The sequence below is a fragment of the Cloeon dipterum genome, chromosome X (genome assembly GCF_949628265.1).
Source record: "Cloeon dipterum chromosome X, ieCloDipt1.1, whole genome shotgun sequence".
NCBI classification, from domain to species: Eukaryota; Metazoa; Arthropoda; class Insecta; order Ephemeroptera; family Baetidae; genus Cloeon; species Cloeon dipterum.
In genome coordinates, this window is record NC_088790.1 from 13562760 (window position 1) to 13587280 (window position 24521).

At 37.4% G+C, this 24521-nt stretch overlaps 3 protein-coding genes across 5 annotated transcripts; 1 reads left to right on the forward strand and 2 right to left on the reverse strand.

Annotated features, from left to right (window-relative positions):
- RpL24 (ribosomal protein L24) lies at positions 1–1745 on the forward strand. The gene is made up of 5 exons (XM_065492219.1): positions 1–143; positions 267–342; positions 398–483; positions 544–705; positions 1515–1745. The coding sequence occupies exons 1-5, from the start codon at positions 139–141 to the stop codon at positions 1648–1650; spliced, it is 465 nt and encodes a 154-aa protein (XP_065348291.1). The 5' UTR covers positions 1–138; the 3' UTR covers positions 1651–1745.
- A 31-nt stretch (positions 1746–1776) lies between these two features.
- On the reverse strand, positions 1777–3074 carry Fcp3C (Follicle cell protein 3C). The gene is made up of 3 exons (XM_065492218.1): positions 2440–3074; positions 2147–2393; positions 1777–1964 (listed from the first exon to the last, which is right to left on the reverse strand). Exons 1-3 carry the CDS (start codon positions 2493–2495, stop codon positions 1797–1799), a joined length of 471 nt encoding a protein of 156 aa, XP_065348290.1. The 5' UTR covers positions 2496–3074; the 3' UTR covers positions 1777–1796.
- Positions 3075–3197: 123 nt separating this feature from the next.
- On the reverse strand, positions 3198–22638 carry fray (frayed). Of its 3 annotated transcripts, none has more exons than XM_065492208.1 (11): positions 22383–22638; positions 11351–11530; positions 8892–9106; positions 8174–8286; positions 7869–8119; positions 7307–7708; positions 6704–6818; positions 6421–6519; positions 6106–6368; positions 5452–5641; positions 3198–4845 (listed from the first exon to the last, which is right to left on the reverse strand). In XM_065492208.1, exons 1-11 carry the CDS (start codon positions 22433–22435, stop codon positions 4768–4770), a joined length of 1959 nt encoding a protein of 652 aa, XP_065348280.1. In that variant the 5' UTR covers positions 22436–22638; the 3' UTR covers positions 3198–4767. The 3 variants fall into 3 exon arrangements, with proteins under 3 accessions (XP_065348280.1, XP_065348279.1, XP_065348281.1); XM_065492207.1 differs by having other exon boundaries at positions 5428–5641; XM_065492209.1 differs by lacking the exon at positions 11351–11530 and having other exon boundaries at positions 5428–5641; positions 22383–22637.
- Between the last annotated feature and the right edge of the window lie 1883 nt (positions 22639–24521).

Sequence of the window (24521 nt, forward strand, 5' to 3'; positions counted from 1 at the left end):
AGTTCACAATTCACCCGCAAGACACCTGCTTTTCGGCCCGTAAGGTTGGCGGCGTTACGCTCGCGACATGCAGAGCCCTCTTTCCGCAACTCTAATAATCTATCTTTGTTTGAGACTGGCACTGAATCAAGCAGCAACATGAGGTTGGTTGACACGTGAAATCCCGAATTAAATCCCGAAAAATCGGCACCATCGTCCGCCGATCTTTTAAAACTTTTCTACCTTTGTGTTCTACATAGTCTTAAATTTCATTTATATGCCATTAGGATCGGATTGTGCTCGTACAGCGGGTTCAAAATCTACCCGGGCCATGGCAAAACAATGGTTAAGGCCGATGGCAAGGTAATTTGTTTTCTACCTGAAATCGGCAGTGTTCTAACGATTGCTTCTTCTGCAGGTTTTCACATTCTTGAATTCCAAATGCGAGTCCTCCCAGCTAATGAAGAGGAACCCGCGTAAGGTTACGTGGACCGTCTTATACAGGCATGTTTACATCTTCGTGTCATGGCGGCAATGGATCTACTAACACTTTTTACTGTGCAGGCGGAAACACAAGAAGGGTCAGGAGGAGGAACTGACGAAGAAGAGGACGAGGAGGACGCAGAAGTTCCAAAGAGCCATCGTCGGGGCCTCTCTTTCTGATATCCTTGCGAAGAGGAATATGAAGCCGGAGGTTAGGAAAGCCCAACGTGACCAGGCGATCAAGTAAGCACACAACATATCCACTTCATAAAAATATCTTATTATTAACATTATGAGATTGAATTGGTGGCTGAATTTAACTCCTCATCTATTTGTCCTAAAAATGTGTGTAGATAGGAAAATTTGTTTTCAAATAGTGATTAGATATAACATCAATTATTCTGTATCCGGTTTAATGGATCAAAACTTATAATATATAGATATTAATATTACCAGAAAAGGGTTTCTACTGTCTACTCACTGCAAAACATAAATGAAACAATTGAATAATGAAATGCTACTTAAGTTTACACCCATTTTAACCTTTGTGCACTTGTTTTTAAGTATAAATATATTTGTTTTAATTTTGACTGGTTCAAAATGGATTACTGATCGTTGAAAAGATTTTTAAATAAATTGTGTTTTATGTTCAATCTAGAAAAATAAATTTAATAAAGCCATAATTGTTCATCCTAACTGTTGCAAAATGATAATTATGCATTTTTGCACTTAGTGTCAAGTATACACGCCCCAATTTATAGATTATTTTCTGTTTTATTTTAACTGTGATAGAATTTTCACGTAACTGTCCCATACAATTTCAAAAGCAAATAATTCAAAAAGTAATGTCTATTTTGTAATTCAGATAGTGACCAATAAAAATCATTGGAACACTTAATTTTAGCCAATTCATTCTTTACGCCTACTTAGTATGAAGAATAAACCTACGCTGGTGTACTGAGTTTCAAAAGACGAAACTATCATAATCTTTACGTGATTGTCACACAATTTTATTAATTCTCTTAAAATCTGACATTTACATCTGGTTTCAGGATTGCTAAGGACCAGAAAAAGGCACAGAAAGCCCAGAAGAAGGCTACCGCACCTCCCAAGGCCAAGCAAGCCCCTAAGAGCAAGGCTGCCAAGCCCCAACAGAAGGCTGCTCCCAGAGTTGGAGGAAAGCGTTAAATACCTTATTATTTGTAAAAATTAAGCGTGGCTTTCAAATGAAACACTTTTTTCCCAGGAATAAACCAGTTGTTCTTTTGAGGTCCATGTTAAAATTAGAACATTTCATTTCGTAAAAATGCATTATTTATTCATCGACTAGAATTCTACACAAGTTTTCCATCAGTGCATGTATACGCTCTGCCTGAGTGTATCTTTGTTGGGTACCACTTGTCCTCTCCGTTCTTGATAAATAGATGGATTTTCTCTTGGTTAAAGTCTCTGTTTGAGTAGGAGCACAACTTCTTTGTCCCTTGCTGAACGTGTTTCAACCCCTGAAATGTGTTTTTTTTTAAATTAGAAACAAGAAGTATCAATATGGAAGCACTCTGAGCAGATTAAAATCGAATTCCAAAAATAATTTACATCTAAAAAAACTTTATTGCACTTCATCTATCATCTTCCAAAGTATTTTCAGCAAATAGCTTCAATTAATGAAATGTTAAGTGATTCCTACCAGTTCGAGACACTTTCTGATGCAAATCCTGCGTCCCCTCATTCCTTGTGGGGGATGCTCGTCCAAGGTTTCCTCCATGGGGTAGGTGTAGATGGCGTTTTGCTCCTCGTCTGTCCGCAGTGCGATTCCCTTCTGATCAGTCTGGCTCTGGAGGAACACGCCGCAGGTGCATGGCACGGGTCGAGCACTCAATCTGTCCCTGTTTTGGCTTACGTGCTGGCCTCTTCTGTGAAAGCTTCCTGAAACACTGGATGGGAGTTACGTCTGATGCAGGCAGCACCAAGAGGGCTCACCTGGCCGAAATAGCTGCTAAGACTGCAAGGGAGGTCAAAAGTTTTGTCAGGACCATTTTGCGTTTTGTTTGAGAGTGAGTTCGCCTAAAGAGCTTATATAGTTGTTTTCCTGCTGGCTAAGCGCGATTCACTATCTAGCACCTGCGTTTCGCTGAACTTGCGTCCCATTACTCCAGTTTTAATGATTTACAAAACACGCAGCACATCTGCTCACCAACATAAACACTCCTGGTAATCCAATGGAATGCCGAAAGATTTTCAAGGGCAGTATATAAGTCTGAATTAAAAAATTGACTCTCATTAATTGAAAGTTTAGTTTTGAACACGATTTTTATCAAAAACCAATCTGCTAAATGAGACAGCATACTGTTAATAAGTTTTAATTACTAAAAAGGCATTCTATTAAGATAAATGAAATATTATACACAATTATTACGTTTTTGCCAACTCGCCATGGCTTCAAATAAACAATTCATTGTCACAACTAAATAATGCGTATCAAAGTAAAATGGCCCAGGAGAAAACTATGCAACCAGCGTGTCCTGAGTGCACAGACGATTGCATACCTCAAATTATTGGTGTTTTATATTCCTTTGATTTATTACTTGATGGAGTCACCTGCAAAGAGAGATCTCATCTTTAGCTACGTTAATCTCCTTATTTTGCCTTATTATTTTATATATTACTTGTTTAATTTTCTGAATAGCACACATAATACATTGTGTCTGTGACAGGGATTGAAATAAAAATCACGTAGGTCCAGTTTTGTTTCGTTTTTAATTAATAATAAAGAATGTTGTATTCCGAATAAAGTTTCACATAATAATATTAATAATGGACAATAATAATATAATAATTACAGAATCAATAGCAACATAAATATCTAAAAGTGGGAACTTGTTTTTACATTAAGCCACGTGACCGCAATACACTAATCATTTAAATAATGGCAAAATTATTATGCAACTTCTGTTTAGACAGGACTTTGAAAACCGATTCCTTTCGGACATGGCAAATAATAACTACATATTATTGTGTCATAACGATTGGTAACGCGAGCAATTTTGCTAAACGAAACTATATCCTGTGTGTTTGCAAAAATCTGCAGGAAAATGCGTTTTGCTCCTTCCCCTAGGACTTAAAGCGTTGGGTTTCTCTCCTACCGATATGTTAATGTTGTTGACATCCGACGCATCATCTGCTGAACAACTCAGCACAGTTCAACTTAATGCTACTGTATATCTCTCGTTTAACCTAGAGGCAACTTAAGTTTCAATTACGTAAAACAACTCGTAGCGACTCGACCTTATAGTGGTTAATCACTTGAAAAAGCAGCAAGAATAGTTTCTTCGGAAGTACGGCTAGCTAAGAGGCATTTTGAGTTAAAAAGTTTCTCTTTAAAAATATAATCGCTATCGTATGCATTGATTCCCCGCACAATACCGACGTTTTCCAAGATAAAAAGCGACGGGCAAATTATCTCAAAAAACTGCCAACGTGATGTGAGTGTGACCAACGCTATGGCTCCAGCAATCACATTTCTCATCAGCGTGAAATAAATAAATACAGAGTAATAGGTTAGCAGTTAGTACTTCAGCTAGTTTGTCAAATCTAATATGGCCACTCAACCAAATTATGAACATTTTAAGCATTAAGAGAAATACTTGAATAAAAACTTATACTTTTGTCCCTGCAGCGGTGCTGCGACAGTTTAAATTCAAACACACGGAGACATGTTTCGAATATCAGAAATACAGCAGGAAGGACGACTTATTTCTTGATTCGATTTTTAAGTCTAAATTACAGCACCGTTGATTATCACTTATTACGCTTATTTACAATCAAAGAAAAAGTCAGGACGAGGCTTACCAGCCGAAGCTAAGAACCAATTTGACCACCCACCAACCTAAGCAACTAGTCCACTTTGATTTTTGGCTGGAAATCCGCCTTCAGAGCAAAGATATCTTGATGTAATAGAGGGGGTTCCATGAAAAGCACAGCGCGTTTCCAACGTTAACTACAAATTTTTACCCTTGAGTTTTAGGCGCACAATCTTGGTCACTGTTTTTGATGGAGGAATGTCCTCCCCAAAAGCTATAGGTTAAGTCGTCGAAAGACTAAGCTTGATAATTTATTATTTCCTCATTTTAGTCACTGCTCTACGAGAAAAATTTACGGTACAACGATGTAAGCCTGTCGTGTCCCATCAGCAGAATCGCCACATATATACTCTAGTCAGTAGTTTATGCCAATTTACAGCCGCATCAGTTGCAATTTTGTGCCGCTCGCTAAGTGATACCTTCTGTGTACGTGGGCGCTCACTTCCTGCTAGTCGGTGATTGATATTTGCGCAAAACCTATCAGGGTCTTCTCGTCGGGTATGTCTGCCGGGTTTGTTCCAGTGTTCTAAAAGTCAGAGAGGTAGGAGTTTATTTTAATCTGGGGTCTAAAAGTTTTAATTCAATCTACTTAGAAAAACAGACAAAAAAATCACAAAGCAGGAGAGATGCTTTTCAAAGCAATAAATGAAAAAAAAATGAAAAGCACTGATTCCATTGAAGGTTCACAAAATTAGGAATTTTCTAGTCTAGTTAATCACTTATAAACCACTGCATAAAAAACTGTTTTGATCATTAGGAGAAAAAACATTAAGTTGAACAACCATGAGACCTAAGAGTGAAATTTCAAATAAACCAGCCTGAGTGAGGTCATGTTTAAAAAACATACATACACACATCACAGTAAACATGTTCATCGTGCCTATGATCTGCAATGATAATAATAACACACAAGAAATTTATGTAGGGGGAGGAGGGGGAGACATCTTAAGCAACGAAAAAAATCCACTTTTTGAATGTTAAAAATTGAAATGAAAAACACTAAAACATACAAGTTGTTAGGAACCATGCCGAGGGGACAAAAATGGGGAGCAAAAACAATTGCAGATAGTTAATGACACATGCTTGAGCTGCAAAATGTGGTACGTACTGCCTGCGCCATCTGGTAACTCACTAATGGGAAGGTGATGTTCTTTCCGGCAGTCGCAGCGTTGTCAATGAGCTTCTGCAAGTTGGCCGCGATCGCCACCATGTCATGCCCGTCCACCAGACTCGCGCTCACCAGTTCTGACGCAATGCCTTCAGCACTATCTTTGCCCACGGCGAATTCAAACCTTATATCGTTAAGCTCTCGTTTTGCATTCCTATTGGGGACGAAAAAAATGTAAATTTTTAACACCAGAAAAAACACTCAACTGGCAAAGATAGAATAAAATTAATCTTGTTTGAGTAAAAAGTACCTTAAAAATTCAATTAAAAATGGAACAATTACCTAATAAATGTTTTATTAAAAAATAGAATAACTATAACAATTGAGCTTGAAATTTCTTTGTTAAATGTTGCATTAATTCAATGAGTTTGCCACCGACTTATAATTTAACTATAACGTGTTCTTTGTCGATGAATGAACGACTGGCCATTGATTGTAAGATCTAAGTCTGTTCTATTCATAATTGTTTAGTCTGGTCTATCGACTAAAGTTAAGCTAAAATATGTCCATTTAATGGAAGAGTGCTAAAGAGAACAAACTTAATACACGGCAAATAAGATTTGAAACAAATTTTGAGGGGATAATGACAACAGATAGATTGCTAAAAATTACTCTCACCTCATTCTAAGAACTAGATTGATCGGCACGGCATGGTTGAGTGGTGCCGCCGTGACTGGTGCGGTTTGACTCTCAAGCACAGGAATTGGGCCAGAGCCTGTTGAGCTGGTGGTGCTGCTGTTCTGCGCTGTGTGGCTCGGCGTGCTGTTGATGACGGGCTCAGGTTTTCCATCGTTCAGCTCCTCCTCGCTACCAGAGGAGCCCTGGTTGACCAAAAGGTTCATTGGTTTCTCTTTCCTGATGTGCAATTCATCGTCAGAATCCTAAATTATCGTTTTGATTAGTTTTCATGTCTGCTTGATTGGGTCTTGTTACCTCTTGCGAAGACGCATTTTCTTCGTCATCTGACCAAACCCACTCTCCAGTCACGGTTCTGTGAAGGCGACCAGATGTGCCAGGTTGTCGCTTAGATGCCTGAAAAAATATTAATACAGAAGGGTTACAATGATAAAATAATAATTTTTCTATTTTATATTGAAACCCTGTGAAACCAAACCAAATTCAAAGAGCATCAAATTTATTACAAGCTAGTTTGCTAACACATCAAATAAAATATATTTTAACGCTTATTTTCTAGAGAATCAGGAAAATCTTTTACCTTCTGAGATCTTGTTTCAATACTGGGTCCCATAGTCACTAGAGTCTGCTGCAAGAACTTCCTGTCTTTCGCCTTCTTGAAGAAAGGGTGCTTCAAGAGCTCTGTTGCTGAAGGCCTGAAAATAAAACACCACACATGTTGTTATTAACAGTTGGTGTTATTATTTTACTAAAAAAAACTTTTGCTGTTCCTTCAAAACTATTCTCAGCTCTTAACATTTTATTTTATAAGAGTACAAAGTTTGATTAAATGAAATTACTCAACTAATTGTGTTGTTACCATTCCACAGAGTGAAATGAATATTCAGGAAAATATTTTATTGGGAGAGGCTTGCGCATCAAAATATTTTTGTATTTAGCAGTTTAACTAATTAGTCTAACTGGAAATGTTTAGAGCACAGTAGGAAACGTGTATGCATCAATTTGGAATTTTGATCTATCTATAAATAAATTTTTCATCTTATTATAAAATCAGAATGATTGATGTTTTGTACTGATTTCAATTTCAACAGCTGTATTCGGAGCTCAAGAAATGATTGTCAATCGCAGTTACTTCTAAAAAAATCATAAAATGTAAAATCTACTATTTCTTTAGTCGAATCACCTCTTAGTAGGGTCCTTTTGAAGGCAGTCAACGATCATTTTCCTGAAGGTTTTGCCGTAAACCTTGTACTGATCCTTCTCCTCAGCGCCAGTGTCCAGGGATGGGGGGTCATTCTGCAGAGTTAGCATGAGCACCTTCATGGGCGGGTATTTGTGGTAGGGCGCAGTGCCAGTGGCCATCTCGATGGCCGTGATGCCGAAAGACCAGATGTCGGCCTTGAAGTCGTAACCATGGTCCTGCTCCATCACCTCGGGCGCCATCCAGCACGGCGTGCCCACGAACGTGTGTCTCACTTTTTGCCGAGAGAGGTCACGTCCGGTCGCCAGCCATGCACTCACGCCAAAGTCGGCGATCTGCACTGTGCCATCCTCGCCAAGCAGGATGTTGCCGGCTTTAACATCTCTGCGTTCAAAACAATCAAGTAAATACAAATTTGAAGATGTTTAATACATATATAATGTTATAATAAATTTGTTTTCCTAACAAACAAACAGAAAATTCCGACTTCTGACCTCAATTTTGAAGATTGTTTTATAATATAATAATTAAATTTAGAAATTACCTGTGAATCTGTCCATTGCTATGGAAGTACTCCAATCCCTTTAGCACTTCTTTCAAAACTGTTGCTATCGTGGCCTCGTCAAACACACCGTGTTTGCAGTTACTCGACTTCATCTTGTGTTTGATTATGTCCAAGAGCGAGCCACCCTCCAGCAGCCGCAGCACCAGCCACAGCTCCTCGCGCACGACAAAACTCGTGTAGTAGGTCACTACGTTTTCGTGGTTGCACGATGACATTGCTTGAATTTCTTTCTACAAGATACATAAAAATTAGTACTGATTATCAACTACTTAAATTGAACCTACTAATAGTTCGTCCATGCTCGTGTTCCATTTTTCCAGATTTATTCGCTTTATGGCACATTTCTCTTGGCGGGGTTTGCAAAAGGCCCCGTGAACCACAGCCGTCGCTCCAACACCTGAAGTAGAAAATAAACAGTTAGTTGAATTTTTTGTGACGTCAATGCTCTAGTCGCTTCAAAAACACGAGATTTAAAAATTAAAAGCCAACGCATGGTTGTAATGACTTTCAAAGTGAAAATAATATTTTCCCCACTTGAAAAATCCTGCTTACAATTAGGAACGAAGGGGGCGTGGCACTCCCTCAAAATTTCCTTTGAGATTCAAACTAAACAAATCGATGCTACGGCATAAACTAGAAAATTTTGCCTATTTACCAGATTGAAGATCAAATTTGAAAAACTGGCAGGTAAACACAGGCCAAGTGGCCGCGAGGAATGCATTTTCACGTGGGTGGCACACCCCCTTTAACCATGACCGAGGGGAGTGGGGCCCCCGGTCAATCGAAGGGCCCAGCGGCCGAGCCCTACGGGACGCCGACAGGGCCGCTCGTCACTCGATCTACGGGTGAATTCGGCGGCCGAATCGGCGCCGGCCGTCGCGCGCCAGCAGAGCCGATATGACGGGGTGCAGTGGGGACGGCCTCTGACGGCCGTACGGCGGCCCCCGACAGCGGTGACCGGGTGGCCGTGGCCGCCAGAGGTTCCTGGCGGGGCGTGCTCACCGATCACTTCCTTCAGTTCGTAATCTTCCTTGGTGTTAGGCCAACCAAGGCCGGTGGCACCAGCTCCTGACTGCGCCATTTTCGTTGCTAGTATGTCTCCAACGCTCTGACGGGGGCGCGACTTCGGCGCGGGAAACACTAGTTCAGCGCCAGTGGATGATTTGCGCCGGAAAATGCCTGGCGAGCCTGGCTGCACTACTCCAGGAGAGATTTTCCTGCGGGAAAAGGCAATGCGATAGATTGAAATCCAATAAACAGCGGCGGAAATAAATTCTTTCGGTGTTTATAACTTTTACTTTCCTAATATGTAACTTTAAAACACGTCATACAACGTGTATGTACGTCACACACCACGTTTTCTCTATCCTTATCTGTTATCTAATATGGTTTTACGTACAATTCGATTTATCATCACGACACGACCAAAATTTCCACTTAACTTCAGGTAGTTTCTACTGTTTGATTCAAAACTTTATCAATGAGTAATCGAGTAGTACCGGCTTGAATGACTTCTACTCTACAGTCATGCTGTTTAAACTGTCGGTGAAACAATTATATAATATCCTCAGCAAGCAGAGAGTTTTTAAGGGAAAAATAAAAACATTAGCAGCCATCTATCCTGAGTAAAATCCATGAATCCAATATTCTCTCATTTTAATTATCATATAGAAAAAAACTATTCATCTCCAGTAAATATGATACAATTTAAAAGGAAAGACAAGATTTTTCCCCTAAGCAATTTTTTTCATTCGACGATCATAGCGTTTAAAACACTCAGTTGCCCAGGATTTAAAAAAACCATAAATTCAATAAAGACTATTTTTTAATGCATAATAAATATCAACAATGCACAGTTTAGCGAAGACACTTCAAAGCTTTCCAATAAAAATACAAATATTTCTCCACAAGAAAATCAATAATTCAGGTCTGCAACTATACATAGTTCAGTTTCGTGAACAACAAATTTATTTTTAAAATTCTAAGATTCGGTTTTTCATTGGGATTTTTTAAAATAGCAAAAAGCATACCAAGAAAATGTTATTCTGCCTTTCGATGAGAAAGGTGCTAGCAAAATTCACTCTTAGGCGCAATATTTATTTCGTAAAAGAAATTCTGCAAAAACTCCTCTTTACACTCAATCAAGCACCATTTCTTCGCGATTTTCTTATACACTTTGCAAGTACGAATGAAAAACCCACTATTTTGCAACCTTGAATTTGTTATTTAAAAAAAGAAAAACTCTACACCATCACCTCCTGAAACATATAATAACACTTACTCGGTCTGATATGCTATGTAAAATTCAGCACCGCTGAATTCACTGCCGTGGCGATCTTGCCAAAGTTAACAATGATTTCGCTCGTTTTTACCTCTACTACGGTTTGCAACAAAATTCATGCGCGCGGAGAACACACGACTCACACACATGGACATGGTTCTCCTTCGTTCGCTCGTGTTTGCCTTTTTGCGTTGCTTCGTGACGTGTAATTACGTAACCTGCAATTGTGTATCCTGCTGATTATGATGCAAAGTTGGCCGGTCGTGTGTCGCAGAGTGCCATAAAATTTCTCATTTTGGCCACGAGATAAAAAGCAATAGTGTTGTTTTAGTGTGGAGCCGCATGGATTTGGCGCAATAATAAAAAATAATTTCCATTATTTCGTACAGCCGATGACCATACACTATAAACGCATCTCCTCCAACAAAAAAATTTCGAGAAGCGTGGAAAATAAATTTTAAATTAATAAGCTTGTATGAAGTCAGGCGGTACAATCTTTACTTAAAAACGATTTAAATAAAACTGTACACACAAGTCTTAACTTAAGGAAGTATTGTAATTTTCTAAATAAAAAATTGATATTTTTAGATTTTCTAAACAAAAAAATATACATTCTTACAAAACTAAAAAAACAGAAATATCTACTGGCCTGGAAATTGGAAATGTCCTCATCAACTGAATATATACCTGAGTCTTCTAGGAAGAAGATGATTATGATTATCCATATATATAGTAGTGTTTTTAACAAAAGTACAAGATTTTTATTTTTTATGAACGGGAAAAATATTCCTCGTGTTTTCTGAAAGACCGTTTGTACTGTATGTTCAAATGTTTTAATCGGTCGTCGTTTTTGAGATCAAATAATGGTCAAATACTGTCATCTATATACACTAGGAAAAATTACATTTTATTGATAATCGATTCAATGGTAGAGTTTTTAATAATATTTGAAGGGCAATGTGTACAACACAAGAAGATTAAATAAAATAATTTAATCTACTTCTAAATTTAAAGCTTTCACCAATTTTCGAGCAAAATAAACCTAACCTGCTACCGATTCAAATAGCCAGAACACCAAACTTGCAAGAATACAAACAAAGGAAAAACATGCTAGTAGAAGTGCTCGTTTCAGAAAAGTTGTGTTAAAAAGAAGAGAAGACCAATATTTGGGAATTGTTACCTGTGCCTTCCGACTGTGAGGTGTCCGAAGATTCCAGAGTGCTCCTGGAAGCTGGGGCCCCTGGTGAGGGGGTGGCTGAGGGTGTGCAAGAGGGGCGGATGCACCCTGGCGCGGGCCCTCGCCACCGACACTGGACTGTTAGGGATCGGCGACGGAAGTGAGACACCGTCACCAGGCGAGCTAGATATTAAAGAAAAAATAACCAACCAGGAAAGAAGAAAAGGTCAAATTGAGAAAATTGCGAGCCTTCGCCTTTCGTGCAAAACCAATAGAATATTACATGCGAGAGTGATTAATTATTCCACTTCGAGACGTCCAGCAATATAACAATTTGAATTAGAAATCCATCTCATTTTCGCCGGCAGGCAACAAAATTAGAGCGGTGTATGCATAATAATTGTGTTTATAAATATTCCCGTATAATTACAGCCTGTCACTTTTTTATTTGAAGTGGAGAACCTTGGCAGAAAGGGCATGCTGAAGAAATTAAGAGAGCTTGCCAAAGTCATTACCTTGATTAATGCGCAAAAATTATTTTGCTCAGTCTTAAAGAAATGCAGTACACGATACGAGTGAATGCAAAGTCACTTCAATAAATGAAACAATTTTATGTGTCATGGAATTTAATCCATAATTTTTGACCAGAACCAGACATGAACAAAAAATATAAATTTAAACGGCTAGCTTTATTGCCAGTCTGGTAATCACTAACTTTTTAATTTAACGATCTCGTTTCTCATGGGTTCTTGTTTAAGATTTATGGGCACGGAGAAAAATAAATCGTTTCAGCAAAAGCTGTTTCAATTAATCGTAAAAATCTGCTGGTATAGCGATGCTGTACTGTTACCAATATACTTCTCCCGCTTTTGTTACGCAACTTTTAAAAGGCTAATCGTGTAAGTATGCGCTTCGTTATTGTAAATCGCATTTTAATTACACCCGTCTTTCATCGCTGGCATCAATTAGTGATGTAAATTGCTCTCGTTGCATCTCTGAAAGGCAAGACGCGCCGAGAGACAAGAAAATGACAACATATACGTCGAGAGCAGCGCATCGTATGGTTCTGTTTTGAACTCTGTTTAGTTGCTACATCATTCGCACTCAGGGCTATTCGCTTGAAGCAAAACTCCAAATAAAAAATGCGGCAAAGGTAAAAAGTTGAGACTGAGAGAAATAGCTGCATTTTTCTTAAATAAACTTACTGAAATATCTTATTTAAAAAAGAAACAATTTCTTCAAGCTTATTCTTTTAAATGTGCAGACTTAAAATGTATCCTTAATTAGACAGTATGTTTTTTTTATCATTTATACAAAAACAATTTTTCCAACATTGAACAAAAGAACTGAAACTGATCTAACCAAAAATATTATTAAAAATAGAAATTGAGAAATGTTACTCCCATAAGGAATTTAATTAAAATTCTCAATGAAAAAACCTTTCAGATACGCTGCCAAAAAATGGAGGCAGCAGGAACCTTCATGGTAAATGGCAATTTTAGATCCTGCAAGCTTTTTCATTGTAAAGAAATAGAATTTTACTCATTGATTTAGCTACAAAATAAGGATGGAGTTTTGGCACTGTGAATTTTTGTCAGAGAGATTTTGTTGCAGGGAGAGTGGTTGGATTTTAATTGTGCTCATTAAGCAATGGGTTCCTTTGATCGTTTTCTAAATGGTAATTTATCCGGAATTCTCGCTGTCCTTTTTTTTGTTCTGAATTTTGCTCTTCAGTTAACCGTTTTTGTTCAAAAGTCAAGGAGTCTATCAAATTTACTCATAGGATGTTTAATATCACAATCATTCCAACAATGCATTAGTACTAATTTGTCAAAATACAAAACATGTGATAAAGGGCGTCACTTTTACCAAACAGCATTTATATTTCCTCTTATATGTTTAAGTTTAATTTAAAATAAATCATTTACTATTCTCCAGCGAAATTTGATTTAATTTGAGGGAACATGTTGACGGCAATGTTTATTTCAAGTTAAAGCAAATGGAACAAAATAACCATGACTTGGAAGCAAGGCCGCTTTTCCTTTTTGAGTCTTCGCAAAAAATTGTGATCGAATAGCTCTCTCCTTGCTTTGAGACACCTTCTTAATGCTATATTCCTGTCTGCGGCAGCAGGGCCATGCACTGCAGGCAGAGTAAATGTGTATGTGACGAGCATTCGCGATTATGACAACATGCAACCCGTGCCCTTATACCGCGAGCTTTACACTTTGTAATTGTTATGCGTTATTGAAAACGACTGCCAACATGAATATTCAATTAGACGCACGGGACAGGAATATGCAAATCACGGCGAAAAATAGCCTGCGATTAATGTGGTAATAAAGCCTTTTCAGACATTTATGTGTGCACTCCTTGGATAGCGAGTTGAAGCAATTTTCCGTAGTAAGCCGCCGCGCACTTTCTGCGATTTATGTTGGGAAAATAATATTTGCTATTTATAGACGTGATAGCATTGCAACAATTTCACCGCGTGCGACAGGAAAGTCGGGAGAAAAGCGGAATGTGCGCAGCGTAATAGGAAAATTGCTTAATTATAGGTGTGAGAAACTTGATGGGCGTTTTATGGCTGAATGGGTGAGCATAACAGACAACCTGGTCGTCACAGTAGTCATTAGTCAGTCTATTCAAACGAGAAACATTAGATTTTGTTATTTCAATCTGCTGCGGTTTTAAATTTTATTTCAAAAGCAGTGATTTAGTGTAAAAAATAGGTGCCGCGTTCGAGAGTAAATTAAAATGAGGTTTTTTACTGGAGTCAGCAAATTTGTAGGATGTTACTTCGTTTCAGGTTAGAAAATTTGTCTGATTCAATCGCAAAAGAAAGCTGAACGATTAAAACGAAGAGACTCTGATGTTCAGAAATTAAAAGCCACATTCGAGAGTGAAAAAATTATGAAACGAAAATGGTCTGAGCAAAGAGTGGCTAAACAAAGGTGTTTATTTTTAACTCCAATGTTAAAAAATATTTAAATCAACGAGAGAAAAGATTTTTTAACTAATGGCAATATAAATTAGTTAAAAATGTTAAGAAAAATAGTTTACTTATCGCGGAATTTTTACTTAATGCTTATTGTGAGGTAAATGTCATGTAAATAAAAATTTCTCAAACTAGATAACCGTGTTTGCTATACGTATTATTTGTCGAGCCAACACACGCGCACAAGGATGGAGTGACGATCAATCAAACTCGATTGATCGCGTTGTGCAGCGCCCGTACTGCACCAATTTTCTCTCTTTAACAACCAGCCGCGAAGCAGTCAAATGGAAATTGTTGTATAAAAATCGGATCGCGTTGAGGCGCGGCGCGGCGCGGCGCTCCCCTGGACGGCGCCAGAAAAGTGTGTGCGGTTAATTTGATTTACGCACCGACCGATCGACCCTGCCGCCAGCTGAAAAAACAACACATGCGGAGCAGGAGGCTATTACTTGGTGCTGCGGTTTTTGAGGAAGTGTGATAATTATACCGGCTCTACCAGCGACTGAGCGATAATTGCCGCGCAGGTTTTGTAAGGCGGCGCAAAAACGATAAGTGCGGCGCCACTTTGGAGCGTAAACAGCAGCTATTTTCCATAACGAGTATTTCTCTCATTTGCCTGACTGATTGTGAGGGAGAGCTTTTCGCGGATCGAAAACGTGCTCTCGACTTTTCCTTCAAGAACTGCAGTTATTCGGCGCCAGCGTGACCCTGAGATATATCTAGACGCGCAACCTTTTGATCACTTGCAAATATTTGGGGAGTGCTACAAGGAAAGTTTTGGCTTCGTATTAGCGTTCACTCCTACGTTAGAATTGCAAATACATAGTTTGTCAATTCATTTTGAGGTTGTTGCTCAACTCATAATTAGTCAACTTTTGGTTAAAAATTAAGATGTTAATTTCTTCCAATCTGTTTAAATGACAAAATTTGAAAGCTTATTCGAACTTGATTAAACTTTGCGTTTTTTTGCTGTCACCCTGAAATACAAAAGACTTATCTAACAATAAGTGATAAATAATTAAAGGAATATTTTGTTATATATTATATAAACGATATTTGTCACGTTAAAAGAGTTGAATTGGTTTACAAAATGCTTTTTTTTCTTGGTATTATTTTTTTCTGCTGAAATGTTTCTAGGGAATTAATTTCAAAGCTGGGTTTTTTTTTTGAATTATTGGAAAGGAAGAAAGGATCCGTAGATTTTATTCATATTGCAAGTCAGTAGACGCGTGTTTTATTTTGTTATGGGCCCATCTCGTCGCCGTATTGAGCCCCTAATAATGAAAATTGAGAGACGGCGACGTCCCTGGCCCTGCGTGTGCAGCGGATAATGAAAATGTTGATATGCACTTGTTCGCCAGATTGAGAGCCGCTGGAGGCCAAGATATTGCCAATTATTATGGCTATCAGCCGGAGAAGCGGCGGGTCAAGGCTCACCCTCCGCGCAAGTAAAGAAACGTGCCTACTTTTCCGCATACTTTGCAACTGAAATTTACATTCAAGCTACTCTTACATAATGTGGAGATAGAATTTAACTCTTTTTCTTTAACAGAATAATGCAGTGCGCCTCATAAAAATTCGTGTTTTTAAAGATTAAATAGAAGATAGAGAAATAATTTAAACATTTGAATATATTTTAAGTGATCAAAACTCTTTTTAGATTTTGAAAAATATGTAACTAGAAAATAATTGGGTAAGTTCAAAAAATGTACGGAAGGAAAATGAATAAAAACTATTTAAACTCTAAAATGTTTGAGAAGAGAAGGAAAGCTTTTAGACTTATTGAGATAAAGTTTGTGTGTTTATTACTATTAAAAAGCGCTCAACCCTGCAAATACCAGAGCTCATATAGCTAAATAAAAAATTATAATCAATAAAAATAAATTCATGTGAATGTATTGTCAAGTACTCTGATCTTTTTTATTTACTTTTTTAAGATCGGTTCGCCTCATTTGAGATGATAACGAACAACTCGCGAAAGCCTCGTGTTCCTATAACATCACGCACGAATATAATGGGATCACGAGCCTCAACGGAGGAAGCAAAATCGAGAAAAGGACCAGCTCATGTTACTGCCCCCGCAACGGAGTCTTTTATTGAAACACCCGCGAAATTAAGTTAATGCTGGAAAAGAGCAAACTAGCAAGTAGAGTCAAATCAAATCAGCCCGCACTCGACCCCCAATCATCTCTCGGATACAAACATAATTTGAAGAGCATTTGTGTAAAATAGCAATGAAAAACCATGCAGTAGAAACTCTGTAAAGATCAATATTTTGTCAAGATTTTTCAAATCACAAAAGGGGGTGAGGGTGAACAATAGCTACTAGACCGTGCGTGGGTTTGGAAAGGCCAGCGTCGGCTATTGTTATAAAAACCTTTGCACCTGCTCAATTCATTGCTACTGACGATTTTAAGCTGAGGAAGTGGCCAAACAGCACGAAATGCAACGTTTTCGTCTCTACGGAAATATTTGTCGTATCATTTCGAGCTTCAGAAATTCTTTTAGTAATTCATGGTGGTCTGTTTTGTTACACATCGATATCGTCATTGAAGGCTAAAAATTTACAAATCAATTTGCTTGTGGAATTTTCCTATGTAGTGTGGTTAAGGTTACATCGCAGTGAAAATACGTGGTTCGCGGCCTTTTCTGTTCTGACCTTCCGAAAATGTGTGGCGTCCAGAAATAGACCCCTCTCGCGGAAGCACGCTGCTCATAATGAGACACATAATCTGCGTTTTTAGAGCTGCAACACGCACAACGCTCCAATTTGCTTGTCAAGATGCGAAATATGCTCTGACTGGCCTACATTTTTGCATAATACTACACAGACACAGCATTGTGTTTTATTTCGAGCCCGCAATTTCGATAAACTCGCGGCGGTTCGAATCTCATATTGCTCAAGTTCGAATCCATATTACCTGCAACAATGCGGGCAATTTGGCGCACGTGCTGGCAGATCACAATCGAGCGTGCATAAATCACGGCGAGACGGTCTTGAAACAAATAAAGCAGCCGCGCGCGCTCTCACTCTCGCGCGCGGCGGGCCTATTTACTCTGGATATATCAAAATCAGCTTTATACACATTTAAACACAAATACACCTATTATCGAGTGTGCACCGACGACGACGACGACGACGACCGCGTGCGCTAACCTACATTTTCGAATCTCTGTGTATTCACGCGAAGACTCATATTGTGTGCTTACCCTTGACTCGAACCAATGAACGGATAACACTTGTTTATCGGCTCAGTGTTTATTATTTGATAATTGAGATATTAACCCTGCTGATTCGAGACTTGTTAATTGCGTGAGCGACTCGACAAATTGTAACGGCTTTATTGCTATCGAGGTGTCGAGTTTTTTTCCTGAGACACGCAAGAAAAGTAATGATTATTGAAAAACTGGTTTCAATATGAGAAATAAATTTTTATGATCCTCGATATCAGTGGTACAATTTTTCATATTGGAGTTTGAGACTAAAATTAAAATTAAATATTGGAAAATTTCTTATCTTCCAAGAATGCAGCAGATTCTAAGTTTATATAGATCCATTAATATTTGTACTAGATTAAGCATTCAATATAGAGAATTCAGCTATGTGTAGAACTCGACTCATGACAAACCAATGCTATTTTTCTTGATTTTCTGCACATAAACATTTGTAGGCTTTTGGGTATTTAAGATAAGTTCAACACTGTACCTTTTGCTTTAATTGTAAGGCACTGAATGAGCACAAATTACGCAATATCAGTACGCTTGGGTCATAGTTAAAATCGTCTTTGCACGCCAAAAATTTTCTTAACGGCCCATTAGACCTATAATTATAATTCTTAAACCTATTAAAACGCCCAAAATATTCTTCAATATTGCAAGTATGTCAATGCTTCTTCATCGAAAAATACATCTTTCTGGACGAATTTAGAGACTCTCAAACAGTCTTTTAGGACCCCGTTGGTTGCCTGGAAAGGTACTAAAGTTTGGAATCAAGTAAATTCTACACGCGATTTTAATCTTTTTAAAGTTCGAAATAAATCGAACTAAATCTTGACGAAAACCACAATTTTCTCGGTTTTGATCCAGTTCCTTTCAATTTCGTAGTTTATCTAAATGATTTAAATAAAATATAGATGGCTTTGTTGAGTAAAATACCAATTTAAAGTTTAGTTAATTCTAAGAGACAGTTTGATCATCCCCTCGTTAAGCAACGTAATCTATTGCCGTCTAATTCTGAGCTACAAAGGTTTGAAATCCAATTCATTATTCGTCGATCCTGATCGGAATTCATCAACAAAAGTCTGATAAATAGAATCTCCGGGTTTCAGTGCTAGTGCAGTGCGCGCCCTTCCCGGTCCTCGGACAGGGATAAAAAGAGCAAAAAAATAAAATAAGCTAAAAAACGACAAAAACTGAAGAATAATGTGGGAAGCCCCAGTTTAAATTGGTTTCAAAATCATCTAATTGTAAATTAAGCCCAAAATACTTCTTTCACTCAAAATGCCCAAGCCTAAAAACTATAGAAACCTTTTTATTTAATTTTTCTCAATGATTCTCTGGTAAAAAAACTCATACTCGTGAGAGCCATTCTTTGTAATTTTCATGCGCAGAAATGGTTTATAAAAATTCCATAGGTTTTTAGTACAAACCTATCGCAAGCGGCACATTGTTATTTGTCTCCTTCGGCATTGCCTTTTACATATAGCTCAGCAATATTTTCACACGTGTCGGTATTTCAAGATTAAAATATTATTCATGAGCGCCCGCACTTGGCTTCATAATTGAGCGACACATATGTGAATAAACGCGTGGTTTATTGAGCAGAGAGACTTTAATGGAAAGTTTACGCGTTGCGTACTACGCGCATAATGTCAAGACAGAATGTCCTTCTCCGTCAACCTGCTGCCGTGTGAAAATACTTTATTTGACCCAGAGTAGCTAGTGCGAACCAGAAATTATTATTCAAAAGCAATTCCAGTTTCATGACACAGAGCAGATTAGTCTGTTTTTCTTTCTTTTTTTAGCTTGTATCTCAACAGTGTTGAAATACAAATGTTTTTACACGCACATATTTTGCCTTATCTGAACAGATAAACTCTTTTAAAAAAAACTTTAAAGAGTATTTTTCTGAATCAAAAACACTAAATTTTTAAGTCACGCTGATTGTGAGCTGTATTTTATATTTTAACTGGCTACTTGCAATTTGCGTTATTATTTTAATTTAATTTTTAATACTTATTGTTCAAAATTTTAAATCTCGAGCCGTAACAACAATAATATTGAAAGTTGAGAACAGCAAATTTTGATAAAATGGTAGCAAAGCGATTTAAAAGTATACAATAAATTTATCTGTCACCCCCACTGAGCTGCTAATTTGCTCACGCTTTATTTATATTAGCTTCCCATCGAGCCTAAATTGTTCCTAAACAAACAAAATTAAAAGCTAAACATTTCTAAGTAATGGCAATAAATTAAACCAGGCTTCATCCCCGTTGCAAAATTGTCGTTTTAATCTCTCGACTATAGTTTTGACGTCATCCAGGACGTCCTAATCATGAGTGAAAAACAATTAAAATCAATACAATATCTAATGTCACATTTTAAAATTACAAAAAATTCCGATATAAAAAATTCCATTCACTTCTTAACAAATATCACCCACCTATTCATGAGGCAATTTATTGCCATTATGAACACAACCTCGAGTGGTCGCCTATTTCAAAAATTTCTAAGTAAATAAACTTTAGTCTAGAAAATTCAAATAACATAGTTTGTTTGCAATCTAGAAGCAAAAGCAGTGTCACTATTTCTTTCAACTATTTTTTCTCTTCTATTTCTCTTCCTTAGTTTAATTATTTTAAACTCCTGAAATGTTGATGCTATCAGTAATAATCACATCTGTATGCCACACACGTGTCACTAAACTGTCCAAATCCAATTCAGCTCACTGATTTCTCGTGCCTAATGAATAATTAATGCACCGAATCAGTCGTAAATCATCGCATCTCGAGTCCACGCCTGCTTGAACAATGATCCGCTCGATCGCCTCATTCCTCACGCATACAAAACCGAGAACAATAATAACAATTAATTGTTCGTCGGCGAGTGCACTCAACCCGCGAGATTAATTCATATTTATACGCTGTTTGTTTATTTGTTTGTTTGCTCGGTGCGGACACAAGCGGTTCAATTGAAGGAGAAGCCGCTGCTACGTTGCTTGAACAAACGAATAACGTGTCCTCAGTCGAGTGCTCCCGTAATCAATTACGGCGTGCCCATATTCAGACGCAATCAAAGGCCGTCGAATTCCACATTAAAAGGTTGCGCGCACACACACACACACCAGCCGCGGGGACGATGGCAGGTGCATGCTCAATTTTCACTTGCGCGTAGCGTCAAGGAATGTTCGCGAGCAAACTGGACGCGACACTCGAGATAAATAAATGAGCTTGAAAATTACCATGATTCAAACTCCTTTGGAGAGAGGTGTACGTTGACAGATTGAGAAATTTCAGACATTCTTAAGAAGTACAAATAAATTTTGAGATATTAACACTTTCTACTGATGGCATTGGCATTCTCACACAACACAAAATAGTTTGGTTCGAAAATATGGATTTTATAATTATTAGTTTGTGTTGCTTGATAATTTCTTCCCCAAGTTCAAAACTGTTTTGATAAAATTGGTTTGAAAAAATTTATTTTTCAAGCATTGTAAGATAGATTTTGAGGTGATCATTATGCAATTATTTTTTAAATGGGGTTTAATTTAAATATGTTAAACTTCTATAAAAAATTGTATAAATTGAAAACCTCTTAAATAAAAATTTTCCTCTTTCTATAAATTTAAAAAAATTAATTACATTTTCATACTTCTTGCGGTTTTTGCTTGTTCGTTTTGTCTACTTTATGTGTAACATTCACAAATTAAATTTTTTAACTGCAAAATAGTAAATCTTTCAAATTGGTTGGGTTTCAACACACTTTATTGATTTCTAAAAACTTTATTTCCTTATAAATTAGTTTGAAAATGTCGTCATCTTCCAGTTAAAGTCAAGACTATTTAGAGACTGTGACAGATCAATGGATAGAAAATAGGCAGAAAATGGAAAGCGAGTAAATATTGAATCCTGGAAGTCGTATGAAGCTAATTTAAAATTTGAACAATTTCGAAAATTCTATAAATTAGAAAGTCTGTGCAATTTTTAGAAATAGTTTAAATATATATTGAATGTTTTTTTCTACGATTTACAGGTCTATGAGTTAACCAGTTCAGGTTTGAACTTTTATATATACAATTTTATCACCGATAGAAGGACTTTTAGAGGCTTTTGAGTGAGTTAAATTTCATAGGTAGGAATTTTTCCAGAACTCATTTAATTAGATCGTATGCTTTCTGCATTGACCCCTCATTTTTAGTGAATATTTGGCATTAATTTTGGAAAAACCCAATTTCTCACAAAAATATTTTTGATTGCAATTTTAACTTGCAATTATCCAGGTACTCAAAGGTTCTTATTTTTTCCGCGAGGAGTCTTAAGTCACGCTTTTTAATTTCACACTCAAGTGATCAAGGCATGTGACTGATGAGTGCGGTTGTTTTGATTCCTCCGCACTTAAAAATTTACAAATGTAATTAACACGGGGATTAAGACAGGGCTGCAAGAATATTCCATTCCAAAGTGGATCGACACGAAAATAGAGAAACAAAATATTTTCCCATCAACCAGACATCTTTTTATCAGTAGCTGCACGTGACAGCTTAACAATTATATTTACTGAAACACTTATTAGTTTTAAGACGCACCATTATTGCGCAATATACAGTATTGCAAAAAAATTGTTTAATTTTAAATTAGAGTCTACAAAATTAAATAATTTAAAAATACCAAATTTGTTCGCCTTTTGCCAGTAAAAAATGGTTTAAAAAGTTTAAAGTTTAAAACCCTGGAATTCTCGAATTGGAATAAAAAGCAAGCATAAAAATGGTGATCCCTGGCTCATGGAAAAAATAGCAAAACGTCTGTTGTCAACTACCTGTTGCTCGTTTGCAGGCGGCAAAGGCTGATAAAGTCGGTGGAGGCTGACATTTTGGCAGCTTTGTCACTCGAAAACAGGAGGAGAACAAAATAAAAAGTCAGCCTTTCGGTGCGAGTGGAGAGAAACTGCTTTTTAAACGAAGTGGATTGCGGCACCGCGCGCGGCCGTCGACGGACGAGCAGCAGTGGTTATATGGTTGTGTTGTGCGCGAGTTGACAAGCGCGGGCACTCGCACTGCGTCCCGCGGTCGTGATAAATTAACACTGGCTACTCAATCACTTAAACAATAATCACCAGCCATACATGCACTGGACGCTTGGCGATCAGTGGAAGGGAGTTGTGCACGCGTGAATCTATTCAAACCAACGGAGAGTGGGCACAAGGAGCGATACAAAAAATTATTCAGACTTGGAGCTGTGGAGCGGCCGCGGCGATTTAGGTTTTCCCGTCCATAACGATTTGAGACAAGGATAAGCTTTTTCTAGAAGTTCTTGTACTGTTCACCTTAACTTGCAAAAATAAAACAACACTCCTTAAATTTTCAAAAGCAACAAATCACAAATTTTTATAATTGGATTACGAAACATAATTAACGTTCAAATATATTAAAATGATCCATTAAATTTAATTGAGGGCAATAATAATTGAACAGTCTCACAAATAAATTATTTATAGTGGCTAATTAAAAAAATCTGCAGATATTGACAGCTATAACAGGTCATATTTAGGTTATCACAAATTTTAGGAGCTCCTTTTCTAATAAAACTAAAATTAACACAATTTATCTTGGTATAAAGACACGTCATTTCCTTAAATAGCGATTAATATCTTCAAAAAAAATCAAGAACGCTGAAAACAGAGAAAGCAGCTACTCGGCTTGACTATCTCACCTTTCAAATTTCGAGTGGACTAGCTCTGGTTAAAACTGGGGTAAAGCAGAATGCACCGATTCCGACTCATAAGCCACATGCCCAACTTTCAGAGTTTGGTCTCCCTTTGTTGTCCGAGAGTAACATCAACTATTTGCGTTTTATAACGAGTTAAATATTTAAATCATTATTTGTAGCCCTCAAATTATAAATCTCTCAGAAAACTATCCCGCAACTTGATACAAAGCCTGTTCTCTCTATGTTTAAGAATTTGCTAAACTAAATGTGGCCGGCTATCTTTTGCTGTATAACCATTATAAGATGTTTTGGGCTTGATTAAAATGCAGATGTCTTTATCACAACAAACTGTGTTGCCTACTGGGAAAATAAAAAAGATGAAGTTTATTGAAAATCCGTACAAGAATTATGCCATGATTAATGAGCAAAGCATACAAGCACAATACTTTTCAGGAATCGTGTAGGGAATCCAGCCTTTCGAGCGAGGGTAAAAATCACTTCGATTGTCTTGATGGTGGCACTGGACTATTGTATAGATAAGTTGAAGATTGACACGAAAGAAACACTCACTCGTTTGGCTGTGTATTTCATACAAGCACAGCCCCCTCTCATATAACTGTAAAAGCTTTTACAAAACATAAATATTTGTTGAACATAAATTAGTACAAGATAATGGTTGTTTATTAACTAAACTAGATTGTAGAGGCACGGGTAAAATAATATTTAGAGGTTAAAATCTATCGAGTGAGAAAATACAAATCTTATACTAAAAAACTGTCTAAAAGTGTTTGAATATTTAAAAAAGCCATCTAAAGTTCGCGCGTGAACGGCTTTAAACAGCTGATGAGGCAAAATCCTGGGAAGGTAGCTGCAGGTGTTGATTTTATTTTGCAGGTAATGTATAATGCTGTCGAGGCCTACGTGGCCCTTAATAACTACTGCGCAACACAAGCACGTGTGTGTGCAATTTATTTTTATCTTTTTTCTTCTCCCATTCAAAGATCTAAACGACAACAACAGAGTCAGTTATTCCGTTTTTAATCGATTTAGATGTTTTTGTCACATCATTTCTAGCCCAATTCACGCGTATATTTGATGCTGCAGTTTCAAGCGGATTTATTGCTGATTTAGCCGGTTTTGGTGTTTTTAGACGGTATACGAGTATAATTCCAATTGATTGGATTTGCATGATTTCATGCTCAGCGACGAATTCAATGCAAATCGTCTTCCCAGTCCACCTAAAATTACA